Raw genomic sequence first — 15,483 nt, 5'->3', positions numbered from 1 at the left:
CTATCTTGTCGTAACATTTTCCAGGCCTTCTCCTCACACTAGCTCAAGGAATCTTTTCAAATCAGAACTCGCTTTCTTGCCTCAAGTGGTCCAGCGGTTTCCTATTGTGCTCAGAGTAAACTCCGGTCTTCTTGCCTCGCCCTCTAAGGGGAGGATCCTGGAGGATCTGGCTGTCTCATCTCTGTTTCCTGCAGAACTACTCTTCCCCAGCCTTGTTCTTTCTGCCTTCCTGTCTGCTCCTTAACACCTCAGCATTCCCCTTCAGGCTCTTCCCTCTGCCTGGAATGCTTTCTGTAGCCCCTCACATGGTTGCTTCCTTCTATTATTCAGGACCCTCCGCAAGGCCACCCTTGACCACACTCTAAATGGACACTCTACAGCTTTGCCCTATTTGCATTTCTTTACAGGGTCTATCTCTCACTGAAATGATGTATTTGTTTTCTCCTCCACTCTCCTTCACCTCCATGGAATGCTCACCACTGTCTTCCTAGTAACTAAAACAATGCTGGCAAACTGTGCACTCAATCCCATTGCACTGAATACATGAATTCTCACTTTATGCAACATTTTGATAGGAAAGAATTAGACTGAAGCCCAGTATAAAGAAATGACAACATATGTCACGTGTATTTACCAACATGGCATGTGACAACATTCCTTAGCATCTTGAAATTTAGAACCAGAAATGTTCTGTCACAGTACTTTGAGGAAAGATCATAGCGAAGGCAGAACAAAAGACAAAATTGTCATATACTATGTAAATATATGTGTGGTATAAACTATACTAATCTATATGCAGCCGTGCACGGTGTCTGGTGTATATTAGGCCCTTAAGAAATTTTTTGTTGAGTAAATGAATGAACGAATTCTTGTGAGCTAAAAGCCTGCAAATGATTACAGCAAAGGTGAAAACAAAATGATTAAGCTTTTACTAGTAGTGATATTTTTATTCCAAAATAGGAGTTCCGTTGAGAGAGGAAAACAATATAGTTTACTTCAGGCAGCCCCACAGTAAACAGAAGAAGCTTTGTTAAGATAACAATGGCTGCAGAGGAGAACCCCCGCCCCCCCACCCCCATTTTTTAGATGTGGGGCAAGACTTTGCAGGTTAATCTCATTTGCTCAGTGACATGGGAGCCCCTCACTCTATCACTTTACGTGCTCCATTGGACAAGCCAAATAAGTCAGGCGACCAAATAGGTGCTACTCCCAATTACTCAAATAACTTGCAAACACCCAACATAATGATTTTGCTTTAGCTTTTATTCTTATTATTAGACAATATAAACTGAGTTATTCACCAGATGAGGCAAATGTTTTGATTAAAATGACTATTTACCCTAATATCTATTTTATAAACATCGTCAACATGGGGATAAATCAAATCCAATTTGCTCTATTTTCTGTTTTTAGGAAATGCTAATCTGAAATGATAAGGGAAAACAGACACTTTTGTACCTCATGGAAAGAAAATTCCTTTCCTAAGAAACAGCACATGAAAACCGATACCACATTTAAAGTAGGTGTCTTTAAATATCAGAAAGGTCCCACAAGAAGATGAACAATGTACAAGTGATTTATAATAATTATTAAGAATAATGACAACTAATACAATATCACTAACAGGAATAATATATCCAAATAGATTCTTACCAAGCCACCACCAATGACAGCTATTTTTTTCCTTTGAATATCAGATAATTCCATGACTGCCCAAGTGTTTTTATAATTGTTGTAGCTCCTGTCACAAAGGAAGCTGTGTCTCCTGGCCGCTGGTTTCCCCGCCTTTATATTGCCCAGAGCCCTGCCTGTGTTAACCAGCAGCGATTTGAGCAGGGCTAATTCCCCTTGAACTTAGAGTATAGCATTTAACCCCTTAGTAGCCTAAAGCACAAACTGTTCAGCTTTAAGAAAAAAGAGAATTCACTGCAATAACCAAATTTTGAAAAATCCAGCCAAGTGAAGACACCCACTCTCTATCTTACGTGTAAGACAGGGGATTTTTTTTAAAGTACAGTGTTGAGGCTTTCCCTCTTTTTCTAAAGCATGCATTCTTACTTTCATTTTCATTCATGACTAACCATGAATGAAACTGCCCTCATCTGAAGTCCCAAAGCATCTTATGCTTCTCTAGGAGAGACAGGTGGCTTCGTGTCACAACTGTGACACGGTCATAATCCAACTGTGCATGGATTATTGCCATTAAGACCAGTAAGGACAAGCACATGGAGGGTCCTCTCAGACTGTCTTTAACAGATCTCCAGGGAAATTTTTTTCCTAGTATTAATATTCTCCCGGACAAGATTGTGAATTTGTCACTGGCCATACTTCCCTCCCCAGCTTTTTTTTTTTTTTCATCGTATGCAAGAAACCTTAGAATCTAACTTGTGCATTAACTCCAGGAGAGGTAGTGAATGCTGTGCTTCTTGTAAACTCAACCCTGGCTTATTTTCTCTCTCCACTTTTTCTTTTTTTCATCCCATGTTACATGTGTATTATTTATTTTTGGTGCATAGTTTGGAATTGAATTGAGGGTTATTTTTCTCCCTGGAACATGATGTGTAGAATAAAGTAAGAACTAAATGATGACACTTCTTCACTTCCTGGAGAGAGGCAGGAGCATTCAGGTTTCTCCCTGGTGAGGGAATAGTTAATCATCATCGAATAGCGGCCCCTTGTGGGTAAGTAGTGTCAGAGTTGCTAGAAAACTTTTTTGTTCTTAGGTAATTTTATTTATTTTGAATAGGCAATACATTCAGATGGTGTGAAATTCAAAAGACAACAAAGGGTCTTACAGTGAATACTCACTCTTCTGACCCTGTCCCTTGGCCATCTATTTCTCCTGCCCAAAGACAACACCTGTTTAGTGTCTGCATTACCTGCTCTTCTAAAGCCAATCTCTCTCTCTCTCTCTCTTCTCCTCTCCCTCTCTCCCCCTTCCTTTCCATAAATAGTAACACATTTGAAAATTATATACACTTTTACTTTCCCACACCTTTTTTTTTTACAACATATAACTCAAGAATTTTTCCATATCAGTATATACAGAACTTTCTCATTCTTTGTTTAAATCATGGGCTGTAACACAAACAGTAAAGCACACACACACACACACACAAATACAGTAGTGCAATTTTACTTATTGTAGAGCCAAATTTTTTTATAAAGTAACCACCATTTAGGCCAAGAAAAAGAACATTGCTAGAAGCCCAGAAATATACACGTGTCCCTTGCCTACCAGCCATCCTTCATAGAGGCAATTGCCATCCCGACTTTATCATTTTCTTGCTTTTATTTATAATATTACTGACATATATGCATCCTTAAGATAGCTTAGTTTTACCTCTTTTCGAACTTCAATATATTTTTTTACTTATTTTTTTTATTTTTTTACTTATTTAAATTGATTTACTTTTTTTATTTTTTACTTATTTTATTTTACTTATTTTTTTACTTATTTATTTTAATTGATTTATTTTTTACTTATTTTTATTTTATTTTTTTACTTATTTATTTTTTACTTATTTATTTTAATTGATTTATTTAGACAGAGAGAGAGTGAATGAATGAGTGAGGCAGAGGGAGAGAGAGAGAGAGAGAGAGAGAGAGAAAGAAAGAGAGAGAGACGTAAGCAGGCTTCATACTCAGCACAGTACCCAATGCAAGGCTTGATCCCATAACCCTGGGATCATGACCTGAGCCTGAATCAAGCCAGACCTTAACCAACTGAGCCACTCAGGTGCCCCACTTGTAGTCATTTTAATTTATACTCTTTGTTAATGAAGTTACCACTGTTTCACCTGTTATTCACAATTTGCTTTTCTTTTTTTGCATAGCGCTTTTTTGTTGAGTAGTCTTTTTTTTTTAAGTGGACATTGGATTTGAGTTTTATTCTTTATATATGTTGCAAATAACATCTTTCATTCTTACACTCTTATATGTTTACTTTTTTAAATTTTATTTTTTATTTTTAAAAATTTACACCCAAATTAGTTAGCATATAGTGAAACAATGATTTCAGGAGTAAATTCCTTAATGCCCCTTACCCATTCAGCCCATCCCCCCTCCCACAACGCCTCCAGCAACCCTCAGTTTGTTCTCCATATTTATGAGTCTCTTCTGTTTTGTCTCCCCTCCCTGTTTTTATATTTTGTTTCCCTTCCCTTATGTTCATCTGCTTTGTCTCTTAAAGTCCTCATAGGAGTGAAGTCATATAATTTTTGTCTTTCTCTGACTGACTAATTTCACTTAGCATAATACCCTCCAATTCCAGTTCCATCCACATAGTTGCAAATGGCAAGATTTCATTCTTTTTGATTGCCGAGTAATACTCCATTGTGTGTGTGTGTGTGTGTGTGTGTGTGTGTGTGTGTGTGTCTGTGTGTGTCTGTGTGTCTGTGTGTGAGTGAATATAGCATCTTCTTTATCCATTCATCCATCGATGGACATTTGGGCTTTTTCCATACTTTGGCTATTGTTGATAGTGCTGCTATAAACATGGGGGTGCATGTGTCCCTTTGAAACAGCACACCTGTATCCCTTGGATATACACTAGTAGTGCAATTCCCAGGTCATAGGGTAGTTCTATTTTTAACTTTTTGAGGAACTTCCATACTGTTTTCCAGAGTGGCTGCACCAGCTTGCATTCCAACCAGCAGTGCAAAAGTGTTCCTTTTTCTCTGCATCCTTGCCAACATCTGTTGTTGCGTGAGTTGTTAATTTTAGCCATTCTGACTGGTGTGAGGTGGTATATCATTGTGGTTTTGATTTCCCTGAAGATGAGTGATGTTGAGCATTTTTTCATGTGTCTGTTAGCCATCTGGATGTCTTCTTCGGAGAAGTGTCTTATGCATATCTTTGCCCATTTCTTCACTGCATTATTTGCTTTTGGGGGTGTTGAGTTTGATAAACTCTTTATAGATTTTGGATACTAATACTTTATCTGATATGTCATTTGCGAATATCTTCTCCCATTCTGTTGGTTGCCTTTTAGTTTTGCTGATTGTTTCCTTTGTTGAGCAGAAGCTTTTTATTTATGAGGTTCCAATGGTTCATTTTTGCTTTTGTTTCCCTTGTCTCTGGAGACATGCTGAGTAAGAAGTTGTTGTGGCCGAGGTCAAGGAGGTTTTTTCCTGCTTTCTCCTCTAGGATTTTGATGGCTTCCTGTCTTACCTTTAGGTCTTTCATCCACTTTGAGTTTATTTTTGTGTATGGTGTAAGAAAGTGGTCCAGGTTCATTCTTCTGCATGTCGCTGTCCAGTTTTCCCAGCACCACTTGCTGAAGAGACTGTCTTTATTCCATTGGATATTCTTTCCTGCTTTGTCAAAGATTAGTTGGCCATACATTTGTGGGTCCATTTCTGGGTCGTCTATTCTCTTCCATTGAACTAAGTGTCTGTTTTTGTGCCAGTACCATACTGTCTTGATGATTACAGCTTTGTAATACATCTTCAAGTCTGGGATTGTTATGCCTCCAGCTTTGGTTTTCTTTTTCAGGAATGCTTTGGCTAGTCTGGGTCTTTTCTGGTTCCATACAAATTTTGGTATTGTTTGTTAGCTTTGTGAAAAATACCGGTGTTATTTTGATAGGGATTGCATTGAATATGTAGATTGCTTTGGGTAGTATCAACATTTTAACAAGATTTGTTCTTCCAATCCAGGTGCATGGAATATTGTTCCATTTTTTTGTGTGTCTTTTTCAATGTCTTTCATAAGCTTTCTTTAGTTTTCAGTGTATAGGTTTTTCACCTCCTTGATTAGGTTTATTCCTAGGTATTTTATGTCTTTTGGTGCCATTGTAAATGGGATCGATTCTTTGATTTCTCTTTCTGTTGCTTCGTTATTGGTGTATAGAAATGCAACAGATTTCTGTGCATTGATTTTATATCCTGCGACTTTGCTGAACTCATGGATCAGTTCTAGCAGTTTTTTGGTGGAATATTTTGGGTTTTTCCATACACAGTACCACGTCGTCTTCAAAGAGTGAAAGTGTGACCTCCTCTTTGCCGATTTGGATGCCTTTTATTTCTTTGTGTTGGCTGATTGCTGAGGTAAGGTCTTCTAATACTATGTTGAATAACAGTAGCGAGAGTGGACATCTCTGTCATGTTCCTGACCTTAGGGGAAAAGCTCTCAGGTTTTTCCCATTGAGGATATTAGCGGTGGGTCTTTCATACATGGCTTTTATGATCTTGAGGTATGGTCCTTCTATCCCTACTTTCTTGAGGGTTTTTATCAAGAAAGGATGATGTATTTTGTCAAATGCCTTTTCTGCATCTATTGAGAGGATCATGTGGTTCTTGTCCTTTTATTGATGTGATGTATCACATTGATTGTTTTGTGGTTATTGAACCATCCCTACATCCCAGGTATAAATCCCACTTGGTCATGGTGAATAATTCTTTTAATGTATTGTTGAATCTGGTTGGCTAGTATCTTGTTGAGAATTTTTGCATCCATGTTCATCAGGGAAATTGGTCTATAGTTCTCCTTTTTAGTGGAGTCTTTGTATGGTTTTGGAATCATGGTAATGCTGGCTTCACAGAATGAGTTTGGAAGTTTTCCTTCCATTTCTATTTTTTGGAACAGCTTCAAGAGAATAGGAGTTAACTCTTCTTTAAATGTTTGGTAGAATTCCCCTGGAAAGCCATCTGGCCCTAGACTCTTGTTTTTTGGGAGATTTTTGATTACTAATTCGATTCTTTATGGGTTATGGATCTGTTTAAATTTTCTATTTCTTCTTGTTTCGGTTTTGGTAGTTTATATGTCTAGGAATTTGTCCATTTCTTCCAGATTGCCCAATTTATTGGCATATAATTGCTCATAATATTCTCTTATATTGCTTGTACTTCTGCAGTGTTAGTTGTGATCACTCCTCTTTCATTCGTGATTTTGTTTATTTGGGTTCTTTCCTTTTCTTTTTGATCAAACTGGCTAGGAGTTTATCAATTTTGTTAATACTTTCAAAGAATCAAGTCCTGGTTTCATTGAACTGTTCTACTGCCTTTTTGTTTGTTTGTTTGTTTCAATAACATTGATTTCTGCTCTAATATTTATTATTTCCCATCTTCTGCTGTTTTGGGGTTTTATTTGCTATTCTTTTTCCAGTTCTTTTAGGTGTAAGTTCAGGTTGTATATCTGAGACTTTTCTTCCTTCTTTAGGAAGGCCTGCATTGCTATATACTTCCCTCTTATGGCCGCCTTTCCTGCATCCCAGAAGTTTTGGGCTGTGATGTTATCATTTTCATTGGCTTCCATGTACTTTTAAATTTTCCCTTTAATTTCTTGGTTAGCCCATTCATTCTTTAGAAAGATGTTCTTTAGTCTCCAAGTATTTGTAGTCTTTCCAAATTTTTTCTTGTGGTTGATTTCGAGTGCCAGGTGGCACCTCCCTTTCAAGTTTTATCTCAGATGGGGCTGTGTTTCCAAACCTCTCACTTCTGAGGGCTCTGCAGCTCTGACCCACTCTGACCCTCTAGATGGAGGGTCTCACCGAGTAATGGCCGGTGCCAGCCGCCCTGAGGAACGTTCACACAACTGTGTTGCTGCAGATGCCCAGAGACTGTGGCTGGGTGCCAGCCTGCCCCAGGAAAAGTTCGTGGGATTGTGTAGCCGCAGCCTTTCAGGGATTATGGTAAATCACAACACACATCTGGTGCCAAGCTTCACCACGTCTAACATCCTTGTTCCAACATCAGCAAACATGGCTGTTCTCCAGAGTCTGCTGGGACCTTTGCCTGTAGGGAGGCCTCACATCCTCTACCAAATGTCATCTCAGCAGGGGAACTGCCTTTACCCATGTGACCTGACAACCCCTCGGACCTCGTTGTCTGCTCCTGGGGATTTGTGCTTCCTTCCAGAGCTCTGCCAGATATCAAGCTGTGGAATTTCAGCCTCTACACTCCCTGTATTTATAGACTCTTAATGGTATCCAAACCCTCTCCTTTCTCCTTTCTCCTTTCTCCCTTTCTTGTTAATGGGTGTTTCCACTCATTCCCTGTTCCTCCAGCTGCTTTCAGGCCAAGTGCCTGTCCTATACTTCCCCCGGTACCCCCCCCCCCCATCCTCTCTCCATAAGCAAAAACAGCTCCTTACCCTACACGGCTTCTGTCTCCTCTAGTTCACCTCTCCACACTGTGTACCTGCGTGGTTCAAGTTATGCAGATTTCTGAGTTAGTCCTCAGATCAATTTTCTAGATTGCAAGATGGTTTGGTGTTGATCTGGCTGCATTTCAGGGACGAGAGATGCAAAAAACTTCCATGCTGCTCTGCCATCTTGGCCTTTCCCTGAAAAGATATTCTTAATTTTACTATATGAAAATGTATCAGTCTTTCTCTGTGGCTTTTGCTTTATATCATGTTTTATAAGCTTTTTCATAGCCCAAATTTCATTTTCTTTTCCAAATGAATACGCAATTTTCACCAGCACTATTCAGTGAAAAGACTTTCCTTTTCCTGGTATTTCCTTTGGCATAGCTACAGTGTTCATGTATGTGTGGGTCTGGTTCCAGGTTTCTAATTTATTTCGTTCCATACACTCTGCATGTGCCTATGCCAGGGCCAATGCCATAGCCAAATTACTGTAGCTTTAAAATAAACCCTCATAGGGGTGCCTGGGTGGCTCAGCTGGTTAAGTGTCCAACACTTGGTTTTGGCTCAGGTCATGATATCACAGTTTGTGGGTTTGAGCCCTGTGTCTGTCTCTGTGCTGACAGTGTGGAACCTGCTTGGGAATCTCTCTCTCCCTGTCTCTCTGCCCCTCCCCTACTTATTCTCTATCCCTTTTTCTCTCAAAATAAATAAACATTTAAAATAAAATAAAATGGGGGCTCCCGGGTGGCTCAGCAGTTAGGCATCTGGTTCTTAATTTTGGCTAGGTCATGATCTTACGGTTCGTGAGTTTGAGCCCCACGTCGGGCTCCACACTGACAGTAGGGAGCCTGCTTGAAACTCTCTCTCTCTTTCTCTGCCCCTCTCTCTGTCTTTCTCTTTCTCCCTCAAAATAAATAAAACTTAAAAAAATAATAAAATAAAATGAAATAAACCCTGATATTTTGAGCAATTTCACCCACTTTGTTCTTCTTCAGTAATTTTCTTGACTATTCTTAGTGTTTTGCATTTCGATCTAAATTTTATAATCAGTTGGTGAATTCCATAAAATACACACACACACACTGAGATACTTCCTAGCTGGAAAGCATACCATATTTAGCATATTGGGTTTTTCAATCCAGAAACATGGCTTCTCTCTCCATTTGTTTGGGTCTTCTTCAAAATCTCTCCAATTTTATACTTTCTCTCAAAGTAGATTTGCCCCTCTTGTGTTAGATTTATTTCTAGGCAATTATAGTTTTGTTTTCAATTTTATAGTAAATGATATCTTTAAATTTGCTTTCTGCTGTTGGTGATATATAGAAATATAATTAATTTTTGTCTGTTGAGTTTGTATCTAGCAACACTGCAAAACTCTTATTAATGTTCATAATCTGTACATTTTTTGGTGTTTTTTTCCTACCATAATCATAATGACAGTATTTTATTCTTTTCTTTTTTTTCCTATCATTTGAATGACTGTCTTACTGTGCTGGCTAATCCCACAGTTCAAAAGAATAGCAGTACATTTCTTCCATTCTAAGTAGATAGGATTTCCTAGTTATCCTACTGGTATTGATTTTTAACAAAATTTCACTGTGGTCAGAGAATATGCTCAATACATTTTCAAACTTATGAAATTGGTTGAGACTTGTTTTATGGTCAGCAAAAGGTAAGTTTACATAAATGCTTTGCTTGTGCCTGAAAGAGTGTGTGCTATCAATGTGGGCATTTTCCTATACATATTCATTAGGTCAAATCATGTGTTCAAAACTTGAGTATTCTAACTGAATTTTGGTTTGCTCATTTGGTCAAATACTGAAAGAAGTATGTTAAAAATCTTACTCTTGATTGGCATTTGTCTATTTCCTCAGAGTTTTTCTCTATATGGAACAATCCACATTTAAAATTGCTATATATCACTGGCAAAATAAAGCTTTTATCATTATGAAAGAACCTTTTTATCTCACGGTATGATTTTTTTTTCAATATATGAACTTTATTGTCAAATTGGTTTCCATACAACACCCAGTGCTCATCCCAAAAGGTGCCCTCCTCAATACCCATCACCCACCCTCCCTTCCCTCCCATCCCCCATCAACCCTCAGTTTGTTCTCAGTTTTTAAGAGTCTCTTATGCTTTGGCTCTCTCCCACTCTAACCTCTTTTTTTTTTTTTTTTCCTGTCCCCTCCCCCATGGGTTTCTGTTAAGTTTCTCAGGATCCACATAAGAGTGAACACATATGGTATCTGACTTTCTCAGTATGGCTTATTTCACTTAGCATCACACTCTCCAGTTCCATCCACGTTGCTACAAAGGGCCATATTTCATTCTTTCTCATTGCCACGTAGTACTCCATTGTGTATATAAACCACGATTTCTTTATCCATTCATCAGTTGATGGACATTTAGGCTCTTCCCATAATTTGGCTATTGTTGAGAGTGCTGCTATAAACATTGGGGTACAAGTGCCCCTATGCATCAGTACTCCTGTATCCCTTGGGTAAATTCCTAGCAGTGCTATTGCTGGGTCATGGGGTAGATCTGTTTTTAATTTTTGAGGAACCTCCACACTGTTTTCCAGAGTGGCTGCACCAGTTTGCATTCCCACCAACAGTGCAAGAGGGTTCCCATTTCTCCACATCCTCTCCAGCATCTATAGTCTCCTGATTTGTTCATTTTGGCCACTCTGACTGGCGTGAGGTGATATCTGAGTGTGGTTTTGATTTGTATTTCCCTTACAAGGAGCGACGTTGAACATCTTTTCATGTGCCTGTTGGCCATCCGGATGTCTTCTTTAGAGAAGTGTCTATTCATGTTTTCTGCCCGTTTCTTCACTGGGTTATTTGTTTTTCGGGTGTGGAGTTTGGTGAGCTCTTTATAGATTTTGGATACTAGCCCTTTGTCTGATATGTCATTTGCAAATATCTTTTCCCATTCTGTTGGTTGCCTTTTAGTTTTGTTGGTTGTCTCCTTTGCTGAGCAGAAGTTTTTATCTTCATAAGGTCCCAGTAGATCATTTTTGCTTTTAATTTCCTTGCCTTTGGGGATGTGTCAAGTAAGAAATTGCTACGACTGAGGTCAGAGAGGTCTTTTCCTGCTTTCTCCTCTAGAGTTTTGATGGTTTCCTGTCTCACATTCAGGTCCTTTTTCCATTTTGAGTTTATTTTTGTGAATGGTGTGAGAAAGTGGTCTAGTTTCAACCTTCTGCATGTTGCTGTCCAGTTCTCCCAGCACCATTTGTTAAAGAGACTGTCTTTTTTCCATTGGATATTCTTTCCGGCTTTGTCAAAGATTAGTTGGCCATACGTTTGTGGGTCTAGTTCTGGGGTTTCTATTCTATTCCATTGGTCTATGTGTCTGTTTTTGTGCCAATACCATGCTGTCTTGATGATGACAGCTTTGTAGTAGAGGCTAAAGTCTGGGATTGTGGTGCCTCCTGCTTTGGTCTTCTTCTTCAAAATTACTTTGGCTATTCGGGGCCTTTTGTGGTTCCATACAAATTTTAGGATTGTTTGTTCTAGTTTTGAGAAGAATGCTGGTGCAATTTTCATTGGAATTGCATTGAATGTGTAGATAGCTTTGGGTAGTATTGACATTTTGACAATATTTATTCTTCCAATCCATGAGCACGAATGTTTTTCCATTTCTTTATATCTTCTTCAATTTCCTTCATAAGCTTTCTATAGTTTTCAGCATACAGATCTTTTACATCTTTGCTTAGGTTTATTCCTAGGTATTTTATGCTTCTTGGTGCAATTGTGAATGGGATCAGTTTCTTTATTTGTCTTTCTGTTGCTTCATTATTAGTGTATAAGAATACAACTGATTTCTGTACATTGATTTTGTATCCTGCAACTTTGCTAAATTCATGTATAAGTTCTAGCAGACTTCTGGTGGAGTCTATTGGATTTTACATGTATAATATCATGTCATCTGCAAAAAGTGAAAGCTTGACTTCATCTTGGCCAATTTTGATGGCTTTGATTTCCTTTAGTTGTCTGATTGCTGATGCTAGCACTTCCAACACTATGTTAAACAACAGCGGTGAGAGTGGACATCCCTGTCGTGTTCCTGATCTCAGGGGGAAAGCTCTCAGTTTTTCCCCGTTGAGGATGATGTTAGCTGTGGGCTTTTCATAAATGGCTTTGATGATCTTTAAGTATGTTCCTTCTATCCCGACTTTCTCGAGGGTTTTTATTAAGAAAGGTTGCTGAATTTTGTTAAAGGCCTCTTCTGTATCGATTGACAGGATCATATGGTTCTTATCTTTTGTTTTATTAATGTGATGTATCACATTGATTGATTTGCGAATGTTGAACCAGCCCTGCATCCCAGGAATGAATCCCACTTGATCATGGTGAATAATTCTTTTTATATGCTGTTGAATTCGATTTGCTAGTATCTTATTGAGAATTTTTGCATCCATACTCATCAGGGATATTGGCCTGTAGTTCTCTTTTTTTACTGGGTCTCTGTCTGGTTTAGAAATCAAAGTAATGCTGGCTTCATAGAATGAGTCTGGAAGTTTTCCTTCCCTTTCTAGTTTTTGGAATAGCTTGAGAAGGATAGGTATTATCTCTGCTTTAAACGTCTGGTAGAACTCCCCTGGGAAGCCATCTGGTTCTGGACTCTTTATTTGTTGGGAGGTTTTTGATGACTGATTCAATTTCTTCGCTGGTTATGGGTCTGTTCAAGCTATTTCCTCCTGATTGAGTTTTGGAAGTGTGTGGGTGTTTAGGAATTTGTCCATTTCTTCCAGGTTGTCCAGTTTCTTGGCATATAATTTTTCATAGTATTCCCTGATAATTGCTTGTATCTCTGAGGGATTGGTTGTAATAATTCCATTTTCATTCATGATTTTATCTATTTGGGTCATCTCCCTTTTCTTTTTGAGAAGCCTGGGTAGAGGTTTATCAATTTTGTTTATTTTTTCAAAAAACCAACTCTTGGTTTCATTGATCTGCTCTACAGTTTTTTTAGATTCTATATTTTTTATTTCTGCTCTGATCTTTATTATTTCTCTTCTTCTTCTGGATTTAGGCTGCCTTTGCTGTTCTGCTTCTATTTCTTTTAGGTGTGCTGTTAGATTTTATATTTGGGATTTTTCTTGTTTCTTGAGATAGGCCTGGATTGCAATGTATTTTCCTCTCAGGACTGCCTTCGCTGCATCCCAAAGCGTTTGGATTGTTGTATTTTCATTTTCATTTGTTTCCATATATTTTTAAATTTCTTCTCTAATTGCCTGGTTGACCAATTCATTCGTTTCCATATATTTTTAAATTTCTTCTCTAATTGCCTGGTTGACCCATTCATTCTTTAGTAAGGTGTTCTTTAACCTCCATGCTTTTGGAGGTTTTCCGGACTTTTTCCTGTGGTTGATTTCAAGCCTCATAGCATTGTGGTCTGAAAGTATGCATGGTATGATTCCAATTCTTGTATACTTATGAAGGGCTGTTTTGTGACCCAGTGTGTGATCTATCTTGGAGAATGTTCCATGTGCACTCGAGAAGAAAGTATATTCTGTTGCTTTGGGATGCAGAGTTCTAAATATATCTGTCAAGTCCATCTGATCCAATGTATCATTCAGGACCCTTGTTTCTTTATTGACCAGTGTCTAGATGATCTATCCATTGTTGTAAGTGGGGTATTAAAGTCCCCTGGAGGGGCCCTGCGGCACCAGGAGGGAGTCAGACCCGCTGGAGGGATGGATCTGCAGAAGCACAGCTTTGGGTGTTTGGGCGGTCAAGCAAGTTCCCTGGCAGGAACTAGGTCCCTTTGGGATTTTGGCTGGGGGATGGGCAAGGGAGATGGCGCTGGCGAGCCCCTTTGTTCCCCGCCAAGCTGAGCTCTGTCGTCCGGGGCTCAACAACTCTCCCTCCCGTTGTCCTCCAGCCCTCCCATTCTCTGAGCAGAGCTGTTAGCTTATAACCTTCCAGATGTTAAGTCCCGCTGGCTGTCAGAACACACTCCTCTGCTTTTGCCAGCCAGACTCGGGGGCTCTGCTTGGCCGGCGAGCCGCCCCTCCGCCCCGGCTCCCTCCCGCCAGTCCGTGGAGCGCGCACCGCCTCGCCGCCCTTCCTACCCTCTTCCGTGGGCCTCTCGTCTGCGCTTGGCTCCGGCGACTCCGTTCTGCTAATCCTCTGGCGGTTTTCTGAGTTATTTAGGCAGGTGTAGGTGGAATCTAAGTGATCAGCAGGACGCGCGGTGAGCCCAGCGTCCTCCTACGCCGCCATCTTCCCAGGATCCACTCATGGTATGATTTTTTACCTTGAAGCTTAATTGTCTGATATTCAGATTTCCTTTGTGTATTTGTTTAGCATTTGCGTATTATATCTTTTCCAACCTTTTAATTTTTTTTTAATTTACATCCAAATTAGTTAGCATATAGTGAAACAATGATTTCAGCAGTAGATTCTTTAGTGCCCCTTACCCATGTAGCCCATCCCCCCTCCCACAACCCCTTCAGTAACCCTCTGTTTGTTCTCTATATTTATGAGTCTCTTCTGTTTTGTCCCCCTCCCTGTTTTTGTATTAGTTTTGTTTCCCTTCCCTTATGTTCATCTGTTTTGTCTCTGAAAGTCCTCATACGAGTGAAGTCATATGATTTTTGTCTTTCTCTGACTCATTTCACTTAGCATAATCCCCTCCATTTCCATCCACATAGTTGCAAATGGCAAGATTTCATTCTTTTTGATTGCCGAGGAATCCTCCATTGTGTGTGTGTGTGTGTGTGTGTGTGTGTATATATATATATATATACCATATCCTCTTTATCCATTCATTCATCGATGGACATTTGGACTCTTTCCATACTTTGGCTATTGTTGATAGTGCTGCTATAAACATGGGGGTGCATGTGTCCCTTCGAAACAACACACCTGTATCCCGTGGATAGATGCCTAGTAGTGCAATTGCTGGCTCATAGGGTAGTTCTATTTTTAGCTTTTTGAGGAAACTCCATACTGTTTTCCAGAGTGGCTGCACCAGCTTGCATTCCTATCTTTTCCAACCTTTTGATTTAACTATCTTGTATCTGTATGCTTTTAATGTGGCCTTTGTGAACAGCATTCACTTAAATATTTTAAAAATCCAATCCACAATATTTATATTTTAACTTGAGTCTTTTGTTTTCTATAGTCTCATTAAGATAGATCTAGGTAAAGATTGTGTATCCTATAGGGAACCATTTGGTTTCTTACATATGTGGATTGGTTTCTTTCATCAGTTCTAGAATAATCTCAGCCACTACCTCTTCAAATATTGTTTAGTTTTCCACATTGCTTACACTTTCACCTTTATTTTTATTTTTTGACTTTTTGTGCTTTGTTATGCATAGCCTTTTTAAATGTTTCCCAATTTATCAATTCTCTTTTCTTCTGTGTCTAATCA

At 39.1% G+C, this 15,483-nt stretch overlaps 1 protein-coding gene across 1 annotated transcript in view; it reads right to left on the bottom strand.

Annotated features, from left to right (window-relative positions):
- The window catches only part of KMO (kynurenine 3-monooxygenase), a 57,781-nt gene extending 56,008 nt beyond the window's left edge, over positions 1–1,773 (bottom strand). Inside the window, 1 exon segment of the mRNA XM_040451803.1 lies at positions 1,654–1,773. Coding sequence (XP_040307737.1) covers positions 1,654–1,707 — 54 coding nt within the window. The 5' untranslated portion in view covers positions 1,708–1,773.
- Positions 1,774–15,483: the final 13,710 nt, after the last annotated feature.

The sequence above is a fragment of the Herpailurus yagouaroundi genome, unplaced genomic scaffold, assembly GCF_014898765.1.
Source record: "Herpailurus yagouaroundi ecotype Mexico unplaced genomic scaffold, PumYag 205, whole genome shotgun sequence".
In the NCBI taxonomy this organism is placed as follows: domain Eukaryota; kingdom Metazoa; phylum Chordata; class Mammalia; order Carnivora; family Felidae; genus Herpailurus; species Herpailurus yagouaroundi.
The sequence above is the reverse complement of the archived record's forward strand: the minus strand, read 5'-3'. Positions and strand labels throughout refer to the sequence as shown.